The 14163-nt window shown below is 37.6% G+C and overlaps 1 protein-coding gene across 4 annotated transcripts in view; it reads right to left on the reverse strand.

Annotated features, from left to right (window-relative positions):
- Positions 1 to 14163, reverse strand: part of LOC102693938 (multidrug resistance-associated protein 1-like) — a 187280-nt gene that overhangs the window by 49098 nt on the left and 124019 nt on the right. For all 4 annotated transcript variants that reach the window (XM_069190221.1, XM_069190220.1, XM_069190223.1 and 1 more), the window contains 2 exons: positions 5664 to 5818; positions 4119 to 4274 (listed from right to left, as the gene is read on the reverse strand). In XM_069190221.1, coding sequence (XP_069046322.1) covers positions 4119 to 4274; positions 5664 to 5818 — 311 coding nt within the window. The remainder of the gene's footprint in view (positions 1 to 4118; positions 4275 to 5663; positions 5819 to 14163) is intronic.

Here is a 14163-nt window from a genome sequence, read left to right on the forward strand (position 1 = left end):
ATTAAATCTTTCCATTACCAAACAATGCACTATGAGTGCCCCTGTCGATCATTTTGGCCAGCCAATCACGCACCGCGGTATGATGTAGTGAGTTGCGTGCAGTACAGGTTTGTACGGCGCACTTTGAATGGCTGCATCTGTATCACCAAATCTACTCAGACTTAGTCCTATAAGTTCCTATATGTGAACAATACTCTCAAATTTCATATTCCGTATGACTTCAAAAACAAGCGGGTGATACCATGACTGTGGAAATTTATTAAAAAGACTTACAATAAAAAGACTTGAAAAACAACAAAATGCTTTGATCAAGTTTAGTGGATGTGGGTGCAACATGTTAATCTCTAGTGCTGTACCGAGTTCAACGTGTGGGTGTGTGGATAACAATGCTAACGCGACCCTGCACTGGACACAGCAATCAGAAAATGGATGGATGTATCACAAGAGACATTAAGGAATGAGTCCTTATCTGTTAGAACTTAAGCATCACTCTGAATAAGATAAAAACAATTAGGGTTACCTATTTCATTTCTACAAGTATAAGAAAGAGAATGTCAAACGTTTTCCAAAATGACCAGAAGTAGAGTTAAGATTTGAAGCAGATGTTTGTAAAGAAAGAAATACCCTACCACATCCAGCTAAATAATGATATTTATATTAAACATTAATATTGTTAATGACATTCAGAAACTTATTTTTATTTTCAGCTACCAAAGTTTCCCTTTAGTTACATTTTAGTTCCCAAAATTTCCCTTTTATTACTTATTAAGTGTATTTAAATGGGACAACAGATGCTGATATTTTATCAAATATCTAATACACAAAAAGCTTAACCTACAGTATCTATTTTCTTCAGCCAGTGAAGATTCTTTCGGCAGTGTTGCCACAGCAAGCCAATGTCAATCTGAGTGGCTGCATCTGTACCCGGTGGTGCGTTAGTATAGGCATGATAAACTGTCCAATGTGCAGTAACACTGATCTAATATTCTGTCCACTCTGGTAGGGCAATTGCTATTTGAATTGTGGCACTCCTTGCATCAAGTCAGCATGATTAAAATCACCCAGCACTATAATTCTCCAGTCTGGGTTAGACCTTTTAATATCAGAGATGTTGTGCTAGTTCACAGATTACGCCATTACCATTTACTTGTTGTAGAATGTAGACAACAATTGGCTCAATTTATGCAAACGCTCTAGGTAAATAAAAAGTTATTCATCTGATAGTACTATTCAGTAATAGAAATGAATAATTATTACGCTCGCATTTTTTTTAAATAAATGCCTCCACCCTTTAGATTTACGTAGTCAATTAACTGACCTCTCTACTCAGCTCTGTTGCACTGTAAAACCTGAGGAAGATTGTCGAATCTGGAAGGGAATTATTCAGCCAAGTTTCAGACTGACAGAATGCAGGACATGCACTGTACTTCTGATCAGTTTTTAGGAGGAACAGATGTTTGTTGTCTACCTGTTCTAATCTCTGGTATGGACTCAGGTGAGGAAGGTTCTGGAATATTGTTTGTTAATAATTCCTCAAGAACTGAGAAAGTCCAATTCCCTTCAACACTTCCCTGATGGACAGTAATTCCATATGATCATATTTATGCATTCATGGTATAAGTGTAATAAATTTTAAAGGTGGTTTCTCAAAGTGCTTTACAGAACAACAATAGAAAAATACAAAACATGAGATACATTGAGAATACACAATCAGAGGAGACAGAAAAAGAGGGTACTAAATACATTAGGAACACAGGGGTAAAGAACAGTACTAGTTAAGTAAAGACTCTTCTATAGAATAATAATAATTATTATTATTGCTTACTCTTATATAGGGCTTTTCTGGACACTCCACTCAAAGCGCATTACAGGTAATCCCCTCCACCACCACCAATGTGCAGCATCCACCTGGATGATGCAACGGCAGCCAGAACGCTCACCACACATCAGCTATCAGTGCGGAGGAGATCAGACTAATGAAGCCAATTCATAGATGGGGATTATTAGGAGGTCATGATTGGTAAGGGCCAATGGGAAATTTAGCCAGGATGCCAGGGATACACCCCTACTCTTTTCGAGAAACACCCTGGGATTTTTAATGACCACAGAGAGTCAGGACCTCAGTTTTACATCTCATCTGAAGGACTGCGCCTGTTTACAGTATAGTGTCCCCGTCACTATACTGGGGCATTAATATCCACATAGACTGCAGGGTGAGCGCCCCCTGCTGGCCCCACTAACATCTCTTCCTTCAGCAACCTTAGTTTTTCCCAGGAGGTCTCCCATCCAGGTACTGACCAGGCTCACACCTGCTTAGCTTCAGTGGGTTGCCAGTTGTGAGTTGCAGGGTGATATGGCTGCTGGAAGAAGGTTTTGAGTCTAGATTTGAAGGAGTTTAGAGAAGGTGATGTCTTTGGGGACAGAGTTCAGGAGCTTTAGGGCATAAAAGGAGAAGGCCCTATCACCCATAGTGTAGACAGGCTTGGGGGACAGATATGAAGAAAGATATAAGATGTGAAGAAAGGGTTAACTGAGTCCTTTCTGCATTAGGACTGGACTTCTAAGTAACAGCCTGGAGTTATGGCAGGAAAGGGGATAACTGATAAGGATTCCAGATGCCAGCTAGAAATCTTCCTTCCCAAGGACGAAAACCTAACACTGACCATTTGGCCAAAGTCTGTAAACTGTCCGAATACCTTGACCTCCCGCATTACCATGGTAACGAGCTACGTCAGAAGCGGCATAAAAGGGCTATATAAACTGGAAGTTTTATACCCGTACAATACTCATCAGTTTCACTTAATCTCGGCATCCAGAACTTATTTGTCTGTTACAAGAGAAAGGAGACCAGAATTAGAAGACTGAAGGTTGTGAGGTGGGGAGTACAATGATAGTAGCTTAGACAGGTACTGAGGGGCCAAGCTATGCACATCCTTATACTGTAGGTGAGCATGAGGATTTTGAAACAAATATGAACCCTGACAAAAAGCCAGTGGATGGACTCCAGGACAGGATTAATGTGGCCACTTGCACTAGACCTGGTCAGGATTCTGGCTACGAAATTTTGAACATACTGGAGTTTGTTCAATGTGGACTTAGAAACCCCAGAGAGTAGAGCATTATAGTAGTCAATTCAGGATATTCAGGTGTTGATCAGGTTTTCAGCCACAGTTAGCAATAACATAGGATGTAGTCTAGCAATATTTTTGAGGTGAAAGAAAGATGTTTTGACATTATGTTGCTCATGTGGGTCCAATGTCAAGACTGAATCACCCCCAAGTTTTCAATTTAGACTGAAGTTGAAGTATAGTATCATTCACACCTAGACTTACAGAACTGGCTTAACAAAAAGCTGATGGGGGGTGCCAATAAGCACGACTTCAGTCACAGATTTCACAGGACATTCTGAGTCATTATGTCGAAGAGGTAATAAGATAAAACAGTGACAGGTTTAATATGGATGTAGACTTGAGTATCGTCAGCATAGAAATGATAGCTGAGGCAATGTGATCTTAAAAGATGACCAAGTGGAAACATGTAAATGCTGAAAATTAGGGGGCCCAGTATTGAGCCCTGAAGAACACCAGACTTAACGAGCCCACTTTCAGGCCTAAATTCACCAAGAGAGACAAAACAACAGCAATCAGCAAGGTAAGACTTGAACCATTTGTGAGCAGTGTCAGAAACTCCAAACACAGTTTCAAGATGAGAAAGTAAGATGGCATGGTTAACAGTGTTGAAAGGAGCACTGAGATCAAAGAGAATGAGAATAGAATGAGAACCAGAATCAGATATTAGAAGACAAACAGACTTTGTAGCACTACAAGCCTGATGACTGCCATCTTGGAAGGGAACAGTCTGGTAAAGACCTTCTTAGAAGATGCCCAAATAAGGCAATGAAATAGTTAAGAGTTGTAGTATAATAATGTAAAAGAGACTCAACTGATGAAAAACTGTGTTTTTTCCTTCTATTTTTCCATGCTGATTTAACCATTACATGTTCCACAACACAGTGAGTTTATTCTCTCTTATGCTACTTTGATGTGGGCTGAAACTAACAATGTGTGGGTTATATAGCTCAACCTGCATTCTGAGAGAGGACTTTTATGTTGTCATACCTGTACAGCGAGGTAGATGAGTGCCAGAGGGACAACAACCAGAAGAAAAGCTGGGGTGACAGCTGTGATAATGAGAATTGTCCCCAAAACATCCAACATGCAGTTCAGCCAGGTGCGCAGATAGTAATGGAATCGTTCATCAATCACATACATATCCTGTGGGGACAAATAAACATGCTTTCAGAAACATCTTTCGTCTTTCATCTTTTAATGCTCTTTATTTACAGTATATACTAATAATTGTTTACACTTATATAGCACTTTTCTGATCATTCCTCTCAAAGCGCTTTACAGGTAATGGGGACTCCCCTCCACCACCACCAGCATGCAGCATCCACCTGGATGATGCAATAGCAGCCATAGTGCGCCGGAATACTCACCATACATCAGCTATTAGTGAGGTGGGGGGGGGAGAGAACAGAGTAATGAAGCCAGTTCATAGAAGGGGATTATTAGGAGGCCATGATTGGTAAGGACCAATAGGAAATTTGGCCAGGATGCCAGGGTTACACCCCTACTCTTTTCGAGAAACACCCTGGGATTTTTTTAATGACCACAGAGAGTCAGGACCTCGGTTTTACGTCTCATCTGAAGGACGGCGCCGTTTACAGTATAGTATCCCTGTAACTATACTGGGGTATTAGGATCCACATGGACCGCAGGGTGAGCGCCCCCTGCTGGCCCCACTTACACTTTTTCCAGAAGCAACCTTAGTTTTTCCCAGGAGGTCTCCCATCCAGGTACTGACCAGGCTCACACCTGCTTAACTTCAGTGGGTTGCCAGCTGTGAGTTGCAGAGTGATATGGCTGCTATACACAGTTTAAAATTAATAAAAGTCTAAACAGTTATACAACTTAAATTCTATAATTGGAAAAAGATTGTCCTTCAGCATTGACTGGGATTCAAAACCAGGCAACATCAGGCGACAACCCAAATGTTACCACACACCACGTTAAGCATTCACTGCTCCACCTGGTGGCTTTACAAAGAAGTGCAGTCCAAAAAAACATTTAAAAAAAATCAGGGTTATGGCAAGTAAGAAATGCTGTAATAAATTTAATTGCCTGCAACACCTTTCTTAAAGCCATTAGAAAATGGAAAAAGAAAAATGCTTAAACCATCACAAGAATAGGTCCTACAATTAATTCCTTTCTTAAAATTGAGACACTACATTCTGAAGCATTTTAAAACTTCTCAAGCTTTTAACAAAATAGAAATACAGTTTTATTTATAAACAGCTTTCAAGAAACTTAAAGTACTGTACAGTAGCACATGTATAAAACACAGTAGATGCAAAGAGAGAAAATAACAGCTACTTAAAACGTACACATTGAATTACATATATAAACTTAAAAGAAAAGTCTTGAAAAGGGAAGAATATGAACATTTATATGATTTACAGATTCATTAATGGACTTTTGGCAGTGAACTTCCCAGATGTGGCTCTGCACTCAAAAAGGCTCTGTCGTTTATTGTGTTAACCATTTAACATTACTTGTATTAAAGCATTACTTGTTAGTAGAGCAAGGCAGGGTTTAGTTTACCTTAGTAAACCTGTTGATGACCTGGCCAATTGGAGTCATGTCAAAGAACTGAAGAGACTGGTGTAGAATGCTGTTCAGCATCTGAAAGTGCAGTTTACGAGATGCTGCCAGTGTCCCTCTGGTCAGGACATAGGCTCCAGAGCAAACCAGCAGGGCTAGGGAAAAAAAACCAAAGCAATCATCCACACTGAGCACAGAAAGGGTTACAATATTTTATAAAAAAATTATGCTTGACGTACAAACCATTGGGATACATGGGTTCTGGGGTACGAAGGGAACAACACAGAAATGAGCTACTGTATGTGTTGCAAAGTAAAGACACGGTACAGTGCATATTTCTTTCTCTTCGTGTTCTCATCTCGCAGGGTGTCTGTGTTGTTCTCAAGGAGCTCCCCTCAACACTTATTTCATTCCTGCCAGGAAATCCAACTAAAATAGAAAGCAGCTTCTTTGTGTGTAGGATGTATTGGTACTGCTGTGTTAAAAGCCGTAGAAAGATGAGTAAACAAGTGGGTGATCTGGTTAGATTGAGACAGCACAGCAATTGTCTCCAACTCCCTAGTATACTTCTTGCTGATGTGCAGTCATTGGACAATAAGCTGGATGAACTGAGAGCAAGGACATCAAGAGCTGCAAAGTGCTGGTGTTTACCGAAACTTGGCTTAACCCGTCTATTCCGGACTCCGCTATCCTCCCGGGAGGATTTTCTATTCACTGTCAGGACAGAACTATGGATTTGGGTAAGAGCAGAGGCGGCGGGGTATGCTTCATGGTAAACAACTCCTGCTGCACAGACGTGGAGATTATTTCAGCATCATGCTCTCCGCACCTTGAACACCTGACAATAAAATGTCTCCCTTTCTATCTACTGAGGGAGTTCACGTCAGTAGTTCTCACAGCAGTGTATATTCCGCACCAGGCAAATATAACAAGGGCACTGGATGAATTATAGATGCAGTCATTCAAAATGAGCAGTAAAACACCATACTGCGCAAACTTATCTTCAGAATAGCATGGAATACTGTAGTATGTGATTGGCTGGCCAAAATGAACGAAAGGTGGCAGATGTGGTGCATTGGATGTTAGTGAAACGATTGCTTCATTTAATCTCTTTACTGTGCATGTTTAAATCCGCGTAATATTGAATTTTTATGTGGAATTTTACAACTAAAGGTACATTTTGGTAGTTGAGCATAAAAATAAGAGGAGCATAACATCTCTGAACATCATAAACAATATTAATTTAGGAATATAAATATATTATCAAACTGTATATGGCTAGTAGTGGTAGTTTATATAAAAAATACACAACTGTATTCCACTTTCTTCATAAACATTTCAAGCATCAAAGTCTTTCATTTGGTTACTTACTGTGGTTATTTTGGAAAAGTTTTTACATGTTCCTTCTGATTATATTAAGTATATGTTTTAAGTATAATGACTTTCTCTGCAAGCTAGTCGAAGAAGTAAGTAGGCGATTTAAAGCTTGAAAGCCAGCAGCAACAACAATAATAAATACAGTATGTATTCTCCTGTAATGGTACAAAATATACAAATATAGAATACATAATGTGGTTATGTATCAGGAATGTTTGCAAAAGTTGTGATAACATAAGGTATATGCTTTTGGGAACACATTCATTTTCGAGCAGGTAATTGCTCACTTCTGCTGCCGTAGAGTATTTTGGAATCTACACAATGAAAATGTCTCTGGAATAGGCTCCTGCTCCCCGACAGACAAAAGTGTGTGTACTGTGCTTAACACAAACTCTACTTAACAGAATAAGCAAGGTGTAAAATGACTTTCTGTTCAATAAAATAAAGCTACAGTACAGATTTTAAATTCTTCAAGCAATAATTTGCTGTTTGGCAAAATCAGCTGCTTTGCAAGGTACCTTTTGTCTCTCATTTAAACTCAACAAAGGTTTATTTTTTATAATTCCAAAACCTGAACAACATGCTTCATTCATATTACCCTACGCGCCACCGAGTGTCACCTCCCGCTTTTCCCACACACATAAATCAGAGCTACAAATATAGAGTGCCTTGCAAAAGTATTCTTGCTTTGTTCTCGGTTTTGCCATTTTCGAATAGTCTTTCAGTGAAAGGCACAATATTTCTATTGGGTGATTCAGCAGGAGTTTTCACCCAGTTTATTTTCTCTGCTTTAAGCCTCACCATTGCTGATGTGTTTCACTTCATGGACTTCCTTCTTTGAATTAAACAGTCATTTTCACCCAAAACGAACAAGAAAAAGAACATTTTCATAGAGCAATTACTTTGTGTTTACATATAATAAGTGATTAGATTTATAAACAATCTAATTTCTTATTCGTTTAAACAAAATGAAATTTCAGCTGTAAAAAGATCGCACCAGAGACAGCACTAGTTCTGCTTGTGATAGACGTTCAGGAAATGGGGTGAATTAAGCAATGTCAAGTGCAATAATTCGGTGATCAGTAATAACAGCTTAAAAATTAAATAAAAATGTATTTATCAAATGCACAACAATACAGTGTGCAGCAGTAATTGCTGACAATGAAATGTCTTTTCTGCAAACTCGGCGGGGGGATCAAAAAATTAAAAGTTACAAAATAAAGTTACATAACAATAGTGCAATAAAAATTGAATAAAATGAAAATAAACTCAATACAAATAGAACTGCTATATGTCCAGCTTGTACATTACATCCAATGCATTATGTCCAAGTAGTGCACTATGCCAAATACAATGAAAACGTTATGTCCAAGTAACCTGTCTATTTAATAGAGCAATGTAAAAATGCTGGGCTCTTCACGATTAAAGAGCTCTGTAGGACAAGAAACAAAAGTGATAAACTTTTTTAAGGCTGAAATTCATTTTTCAAAATTAAGGCAAATAAAAATTTGTTATGTTAAAGTTTTAGAGATGTAAATAAATGTGAAAATACAAAATGCACATGAGCAAAAAGTTTTATAATTGGTGCAGGTGTTACTTGAAATAACCAAACAGAAAAAAAGCCATGACCAGACAGTGCAGAAGAGGGATGTGGGAACACTTGCAAAAGCAAAAATCACAGAAAAGTGTAACAAAAGAACGTGAACCTGAAAAAAAATTTGGCAGAGAGTTAGGGGCTTAAATAACCAAGTGCATTTCTGGTAGGGAGACTACGAAGGTTTGTTAGGATAGTCAGAAACTTAGCACACATGAAAAACAGAGGAATTCAGTAAGAGAGACCTTATATGAATAAAAAGCAAACGTGGTTTCATGGAAGGCTTCTCAAACAGTGGGGCATTCAGGTAGATTGCTAGGAGAAAGTATTTGTATATTTTGTTAAAGCAAGTCATTTTTTTGCAACACATAAAATACATTTTTCCAAGAAAGTAATTTAGCCTTTGTCACTAATGGAACTTCTAAAGATATAAATATTGAAATCTAATGATTTTTTATTCAATGCTGGTAGCAGGATGGACTAAGGACTCAGCATCTGTCAGGTTGAGCTCAGTGTATATTTTATCACACAGTTGGTGCAAGATGTTAACAGTGAAAACACACTGGTATTTATTAATCACCCATTTCAAGGAGATTTTCAGAATAATTATAAATCAAGCAGGATAGGGAAAACACAGAAAATAGGTAGTTCGATTGATCAGATCCAGAGAAGTGGAAAGGCTGACTCCTTAAATTATAAAATAATTTAACCTCAGTGAGATCCTGTCATCTCATAGTGGGTTTCTATCACTGTGTATACAGTATTTACACAGTGCCCTTAGTTCCATCCATTTTCTAATCTCTTTATCCTTTACAGAGTAGCTGGAGTCTATCCCGGCAAGAAACGGATGCAAGGCAGAATATACCCTGGACATAGTATCAATCCATCACAGGGCAAACAAACTGACACAAACACACACAAACTTAAACAAGGGTCAGTATTCTAATAAACCAATTAACCTACTAGTATGTTTTGGACTGCAAAGCAAAATTAGATTACCTGGAGAAAACCCACATGAACCCAGAGAGAACATGCAAACTCCACAATACAAAACCTCAGGAAATGAACCTAGGGCCTCTGCATGGCAAGCAAAGCTAATCATTGTGCCACCATTAAAAATGGATGGATAACTTAGTCATCTTTCTAGTTCAAAGATTTTCATGCATTATTTAATTTTGAATGCCTCTGAGCTACTGTGCCTCTGTGCTACTGTTGTATTTATGAAAAAACACACAAAAGGCATACTAACCACTGTGCCATTATTATTGTTGATTGTTAGCAAAATATTTGAAATTATATTTGACCCTATTTTTTCATTATTCATTTTGTATTTTACTTATTTTCTGATTTAATGTACATTTGAACAATGATTTGTAAAATAATATTTTTACAAGATGCGGAAAAAGTGCAACAGTTTATTTATGCTAATCTTAATATTAATGATTACTAATCATTTATGTTTACACCTGACTTTCTTATTTAGATGTATTTAAAACGTTGAACTAAGTGTGCCATAACATTCAGAAATACAATCAAGAATAGTTTTGTGGTATTTGTATAAATGTATTTAAAAAGTAAAAATGAATACAATCTAATCTTTCCACATGTGATGCCATTAGGAAGTACAAAAAGCTCATGCTTTAACCATGGTATAAAAAAGAAATCTAAATGTGAGAAAGCTTTGTTTAAAGTTAATTAAGGGACTTAGAGGAAAAAGATAATGGTTTACGTTGCTTAATTTTAAAAACTAAGTGATAAATGCAGACATGATTGGTGCCATTCGCACTCCGCTCTATAGAATGGTCATTGTGTAATACTGAGCTCAGTGTCTCCTCCTTTTTACTATGTATTCTTAGATAAAAATAAAACATTATAACTTTTTATGAAGTACAGAATATAAGCTTAATTTAAAACCAGAACCCACTGTAAAAAAACAAGTTAAGACTTTAAATTAATTATGAAGAAGGTGGAAGGTTGTGTACTTTTGTCCAACTGAGCAATCTTGCTTTTAAAAAATATATAGACTGTGTAATGTTAAAAGTGCTGTAAAACACAGTGTAAAATAGTTAAAAGTCTAAAAAGTATACAACTTGAATTCTTAATTGAAAAAGATTGTCCCTCAGCAGTGAAAGGGATTCTAAAATGGGCATTTTCTGCAGACAGCTCAAATGCTGTACATGAGACGTTTAACTTTATTAGCTCCACCTGACGGTTTTAAAAGGTACTTCCAGATACTATTATCCTATTTCAAAAAACATGCGGTAGGTTGTGCTATGTCTACCCCATTTTAACAGGGCATACCTCGCTCATTTTGAATGGCTGGATCTGTACATGGACACTTAAACAGACATAAGAATACACACCCTGAGGGGGCTTTCATCATAGCAGGTGATTTCAATGTTGCAAACTTGAAGAAAACAATGTCTCATCTAAATCAACATATCAAGTGCCCGACGCCAAACACGTCGGATAATGTTTACACTCCATTCCGGGATGGTAGCAAAGCCCTCCCCCGACCTCCTTTCAGCAAATTCGAACACACACCCATTCTGCTACTTCCTGTTTACAAGCAGAAGCTTAAACAGGAGAGCCCAGCATTAAGAACCATTCAGCACTGGTCGAATGAATCAGATTTTATATTAAGCCACTGTTTTGCTACCATTGACTGGGAGATCTTCCATGAAGCTGCCAGAAAAAGTATCAATCTGTATGCAGATTATGTTGCTGGCTACATCAGTAAATGCATTGAAGACGTGGTCCCCAGGATTACTGTTTTACTTACCCAAATCAAAAACCATGGGTAAATGGCGAAATACACGCTAAGCTTAAAGCTTGGATGGCTTCTTTCAATTCTGGCAACATGGATAGATATAAAAAATCCAGATACAACCTCAGAAAAGCCATCAAAATAGCTAAATACAACTATAGAGTCAAATTAGTCATATTATCACGGCTGCAACACCCAGAACATGTGGAGTGGAATACACACCATTACAGACTACAAAGTGCAACTCGGCTATATTACACAACAGTCTGCCTTTCTTCCTGATGAGCTACAGATGCAGCCATTCAAAACGAGTGGGGTACGATGCAGTACAACGCAGTGGGTGTGTCACATTAAAATGCATCATTATACCGTGTCATTTCGCGTTGTATTTTGAAGGCATGTACAGACCAGCTGGCAGATGTCTTCTCAGACATATTCAATCTTTCTCTTGCTCAGTCTTTAGTTCTTTCCTGCTTTAATAAAACAACCATTGTTCCTGTTCCTAAGAAACCCAGAGTTAGTTGCCTGAATGACTACCACCCAGTTGCACTCACATCAGTTATCATGAAGTGCTTTGAGCAGTTGGTCAAAACATACATCACCTCTTCATTGCCTGACTCCTTGGGACCACTGCAATTTGCATATCACCAGAAGAGATCAGCAGTGGATGCTGTCGCCACTGCCCTCTCACACTTGGATACGAAAGGAACATTTGAGAATGCTGTTTGTTGATTACAGTTCAACATTAAATGGCTTTTTCTCAGGGACCCAACAGAGTAGGATTCCCCTGCTGGCCGCAGGATTTGAACCAGTAACCTTCCAGCCAGAGGTGCAGATCCTTAGCCACAGCCACCGCACCATTACAGAGATCCTTTTGGCTATATTGTTACATAGCCAGATGTTTTCAAATAGATTGGATTAGTAAATTGATTAACATATTTCACATATACTTTGAAACCATATGGTATCTTAATGTACATACACTAAATTTATACAGTATATGATCACTGTAGCATGCACTACTGTTTCAGTATATCTGTGGATCTATAGAATTTAAAATCTGACTTTTCTTTGGATCTTGTGTAACTGAGCAAAAATGTATCTCGCTCTCATAAGCGGCTCTATTAGAGTTTGTGTTAACACACTGCATCCTTTTGAATGGATTGTTATCGGCTTAATCCCTTTTGTCTTTGTGGGTGTGAGGGTTGAATGCCTTCCTCAGTTTAACATCCGGTATGTCCTCTGTAAACCGAGACTAAAACTCGCTGTCTGTTTTGCGACATTTCTCAGACTGTTCTGAATAAAATACGCTAAACTCAAAGCCATGATGGACACCACAATTACCAATAATTCAAACTATAGTACAGTAATACCTGTAGTACAAAGACTGTTAATAATAGCAGCATGCATGAATCAAATGAAGAATACTGACTTCAAAAAACAAATCAAAGATCCTGAACCTGAAGCCTCCAAATATGCTACATTTCTGCTATAGTTACAGCAATGTGAAAGTGGGAAGCTGATTTTTTAAACATTTTTTTAAGAAAATAAAAAATAAGAATGCATGTTCCTGCTTAAATTAGACATTGCATGACTTTAAAAGATACTTTAAACAGTAGACCCTAAATTATATTTATCATTGTATTTCCAGTTACAACAGATACAGATCTTAACATAAATCCAAAACTTTTTAAAACAGAGGCTGTAAACTGTACATCACAACTGCATGTCACCCAGCAGCTCTTTTGTTTGTTCGTATTATACTATGTCCCTGGGCCATGCCATTCAAGGTTTCGAAATAAAAAAAATCAGACCTTTGGATGAGAGAAACGGGTCCAGTAACTTTTTAGAAGTTGTGTACTGATATGATTGAAGAATTTAAAATCTGTCTACCTCACTATATTGCAGTTTATTTCGTTGAACTGTTCCGAAACCTACAGAGATATCCAATCTAAATTTAAGGTCTGCAAAGGAATAAGTAATAGGTTTATTCCATGCTGAAAAGAGAAGAAGGAAAACACATGTCAGTTGTGAAGCCTTCCTTGGGTATCATTTACGACATCTGTAAAGGAATAGGAGGTGTTTAGAAAGCCTGGTCTTCACAGATCACTGTGAAGAGACAGAATGCTTGTTTAGTAGGAGAGGGGAGCAAGTAGCCAGGGAGGAAGAGAAGGACTGCGGTAATACAGTTCTTAGAGCTATATAAATATATTTAGATCCTTAAATTAATACGGTTATTAATCTCTTTAGATTCGCAATTTTAAATTATATTCCCTATTAAGCGGATTATAAAATGTACAAGTTTTTTACTACGATAACGAGTGCCAGTATTAATAGAAAAGCTTTTCATAAAATAGATAAACTTAATATAGTTGGAATGAGCACGTCAAAACTTTTTCAAAATAACCACAGTAAGTGACCAAGTGAAAGACTGATGCATAAAACGTTTATGAAGAAAGTGGATGATGTAAAATTTGTAGCATAATACTTTCTTTTGTTATTAATGTCACTTACACCAGCGTTCCGCTTTATTCAAATGAAAGTTTCTAAAAATGCAACCAGGTACTAGATATTGTTTAAATAAAAGCTGTGGAAATTTTAAACTTTCATTTCAATCTTTAAAACGCCTGTGGTTTGAAGGCTCTTTCACTTTTGCAAAGTTATTGAGTTCTGCAACATTGTATCTCATAAATAGGCATTTTAATAAGAATTATTATTGTTAAATTAATGCTGTTTTACGACCCCAAGTGTCTAGGGGTAAA

The sequence above is a fragment of the Lepisosteus oculatus genome, chromosome 5, assembly GCF_040954835.1.
Source record: "Lepisosteus oculatus isolate fLepOcu1 chromosome 5, fLepOcu1.hap2, whole genome shotgun sequence".
Taxonomy (NCBI): Eukaryota; Metazoa; Chordata; class Actinopteri; order Semionotiformes; family Lepisosteidae; genus Lepisosteus; species Lepisosteus oculatus.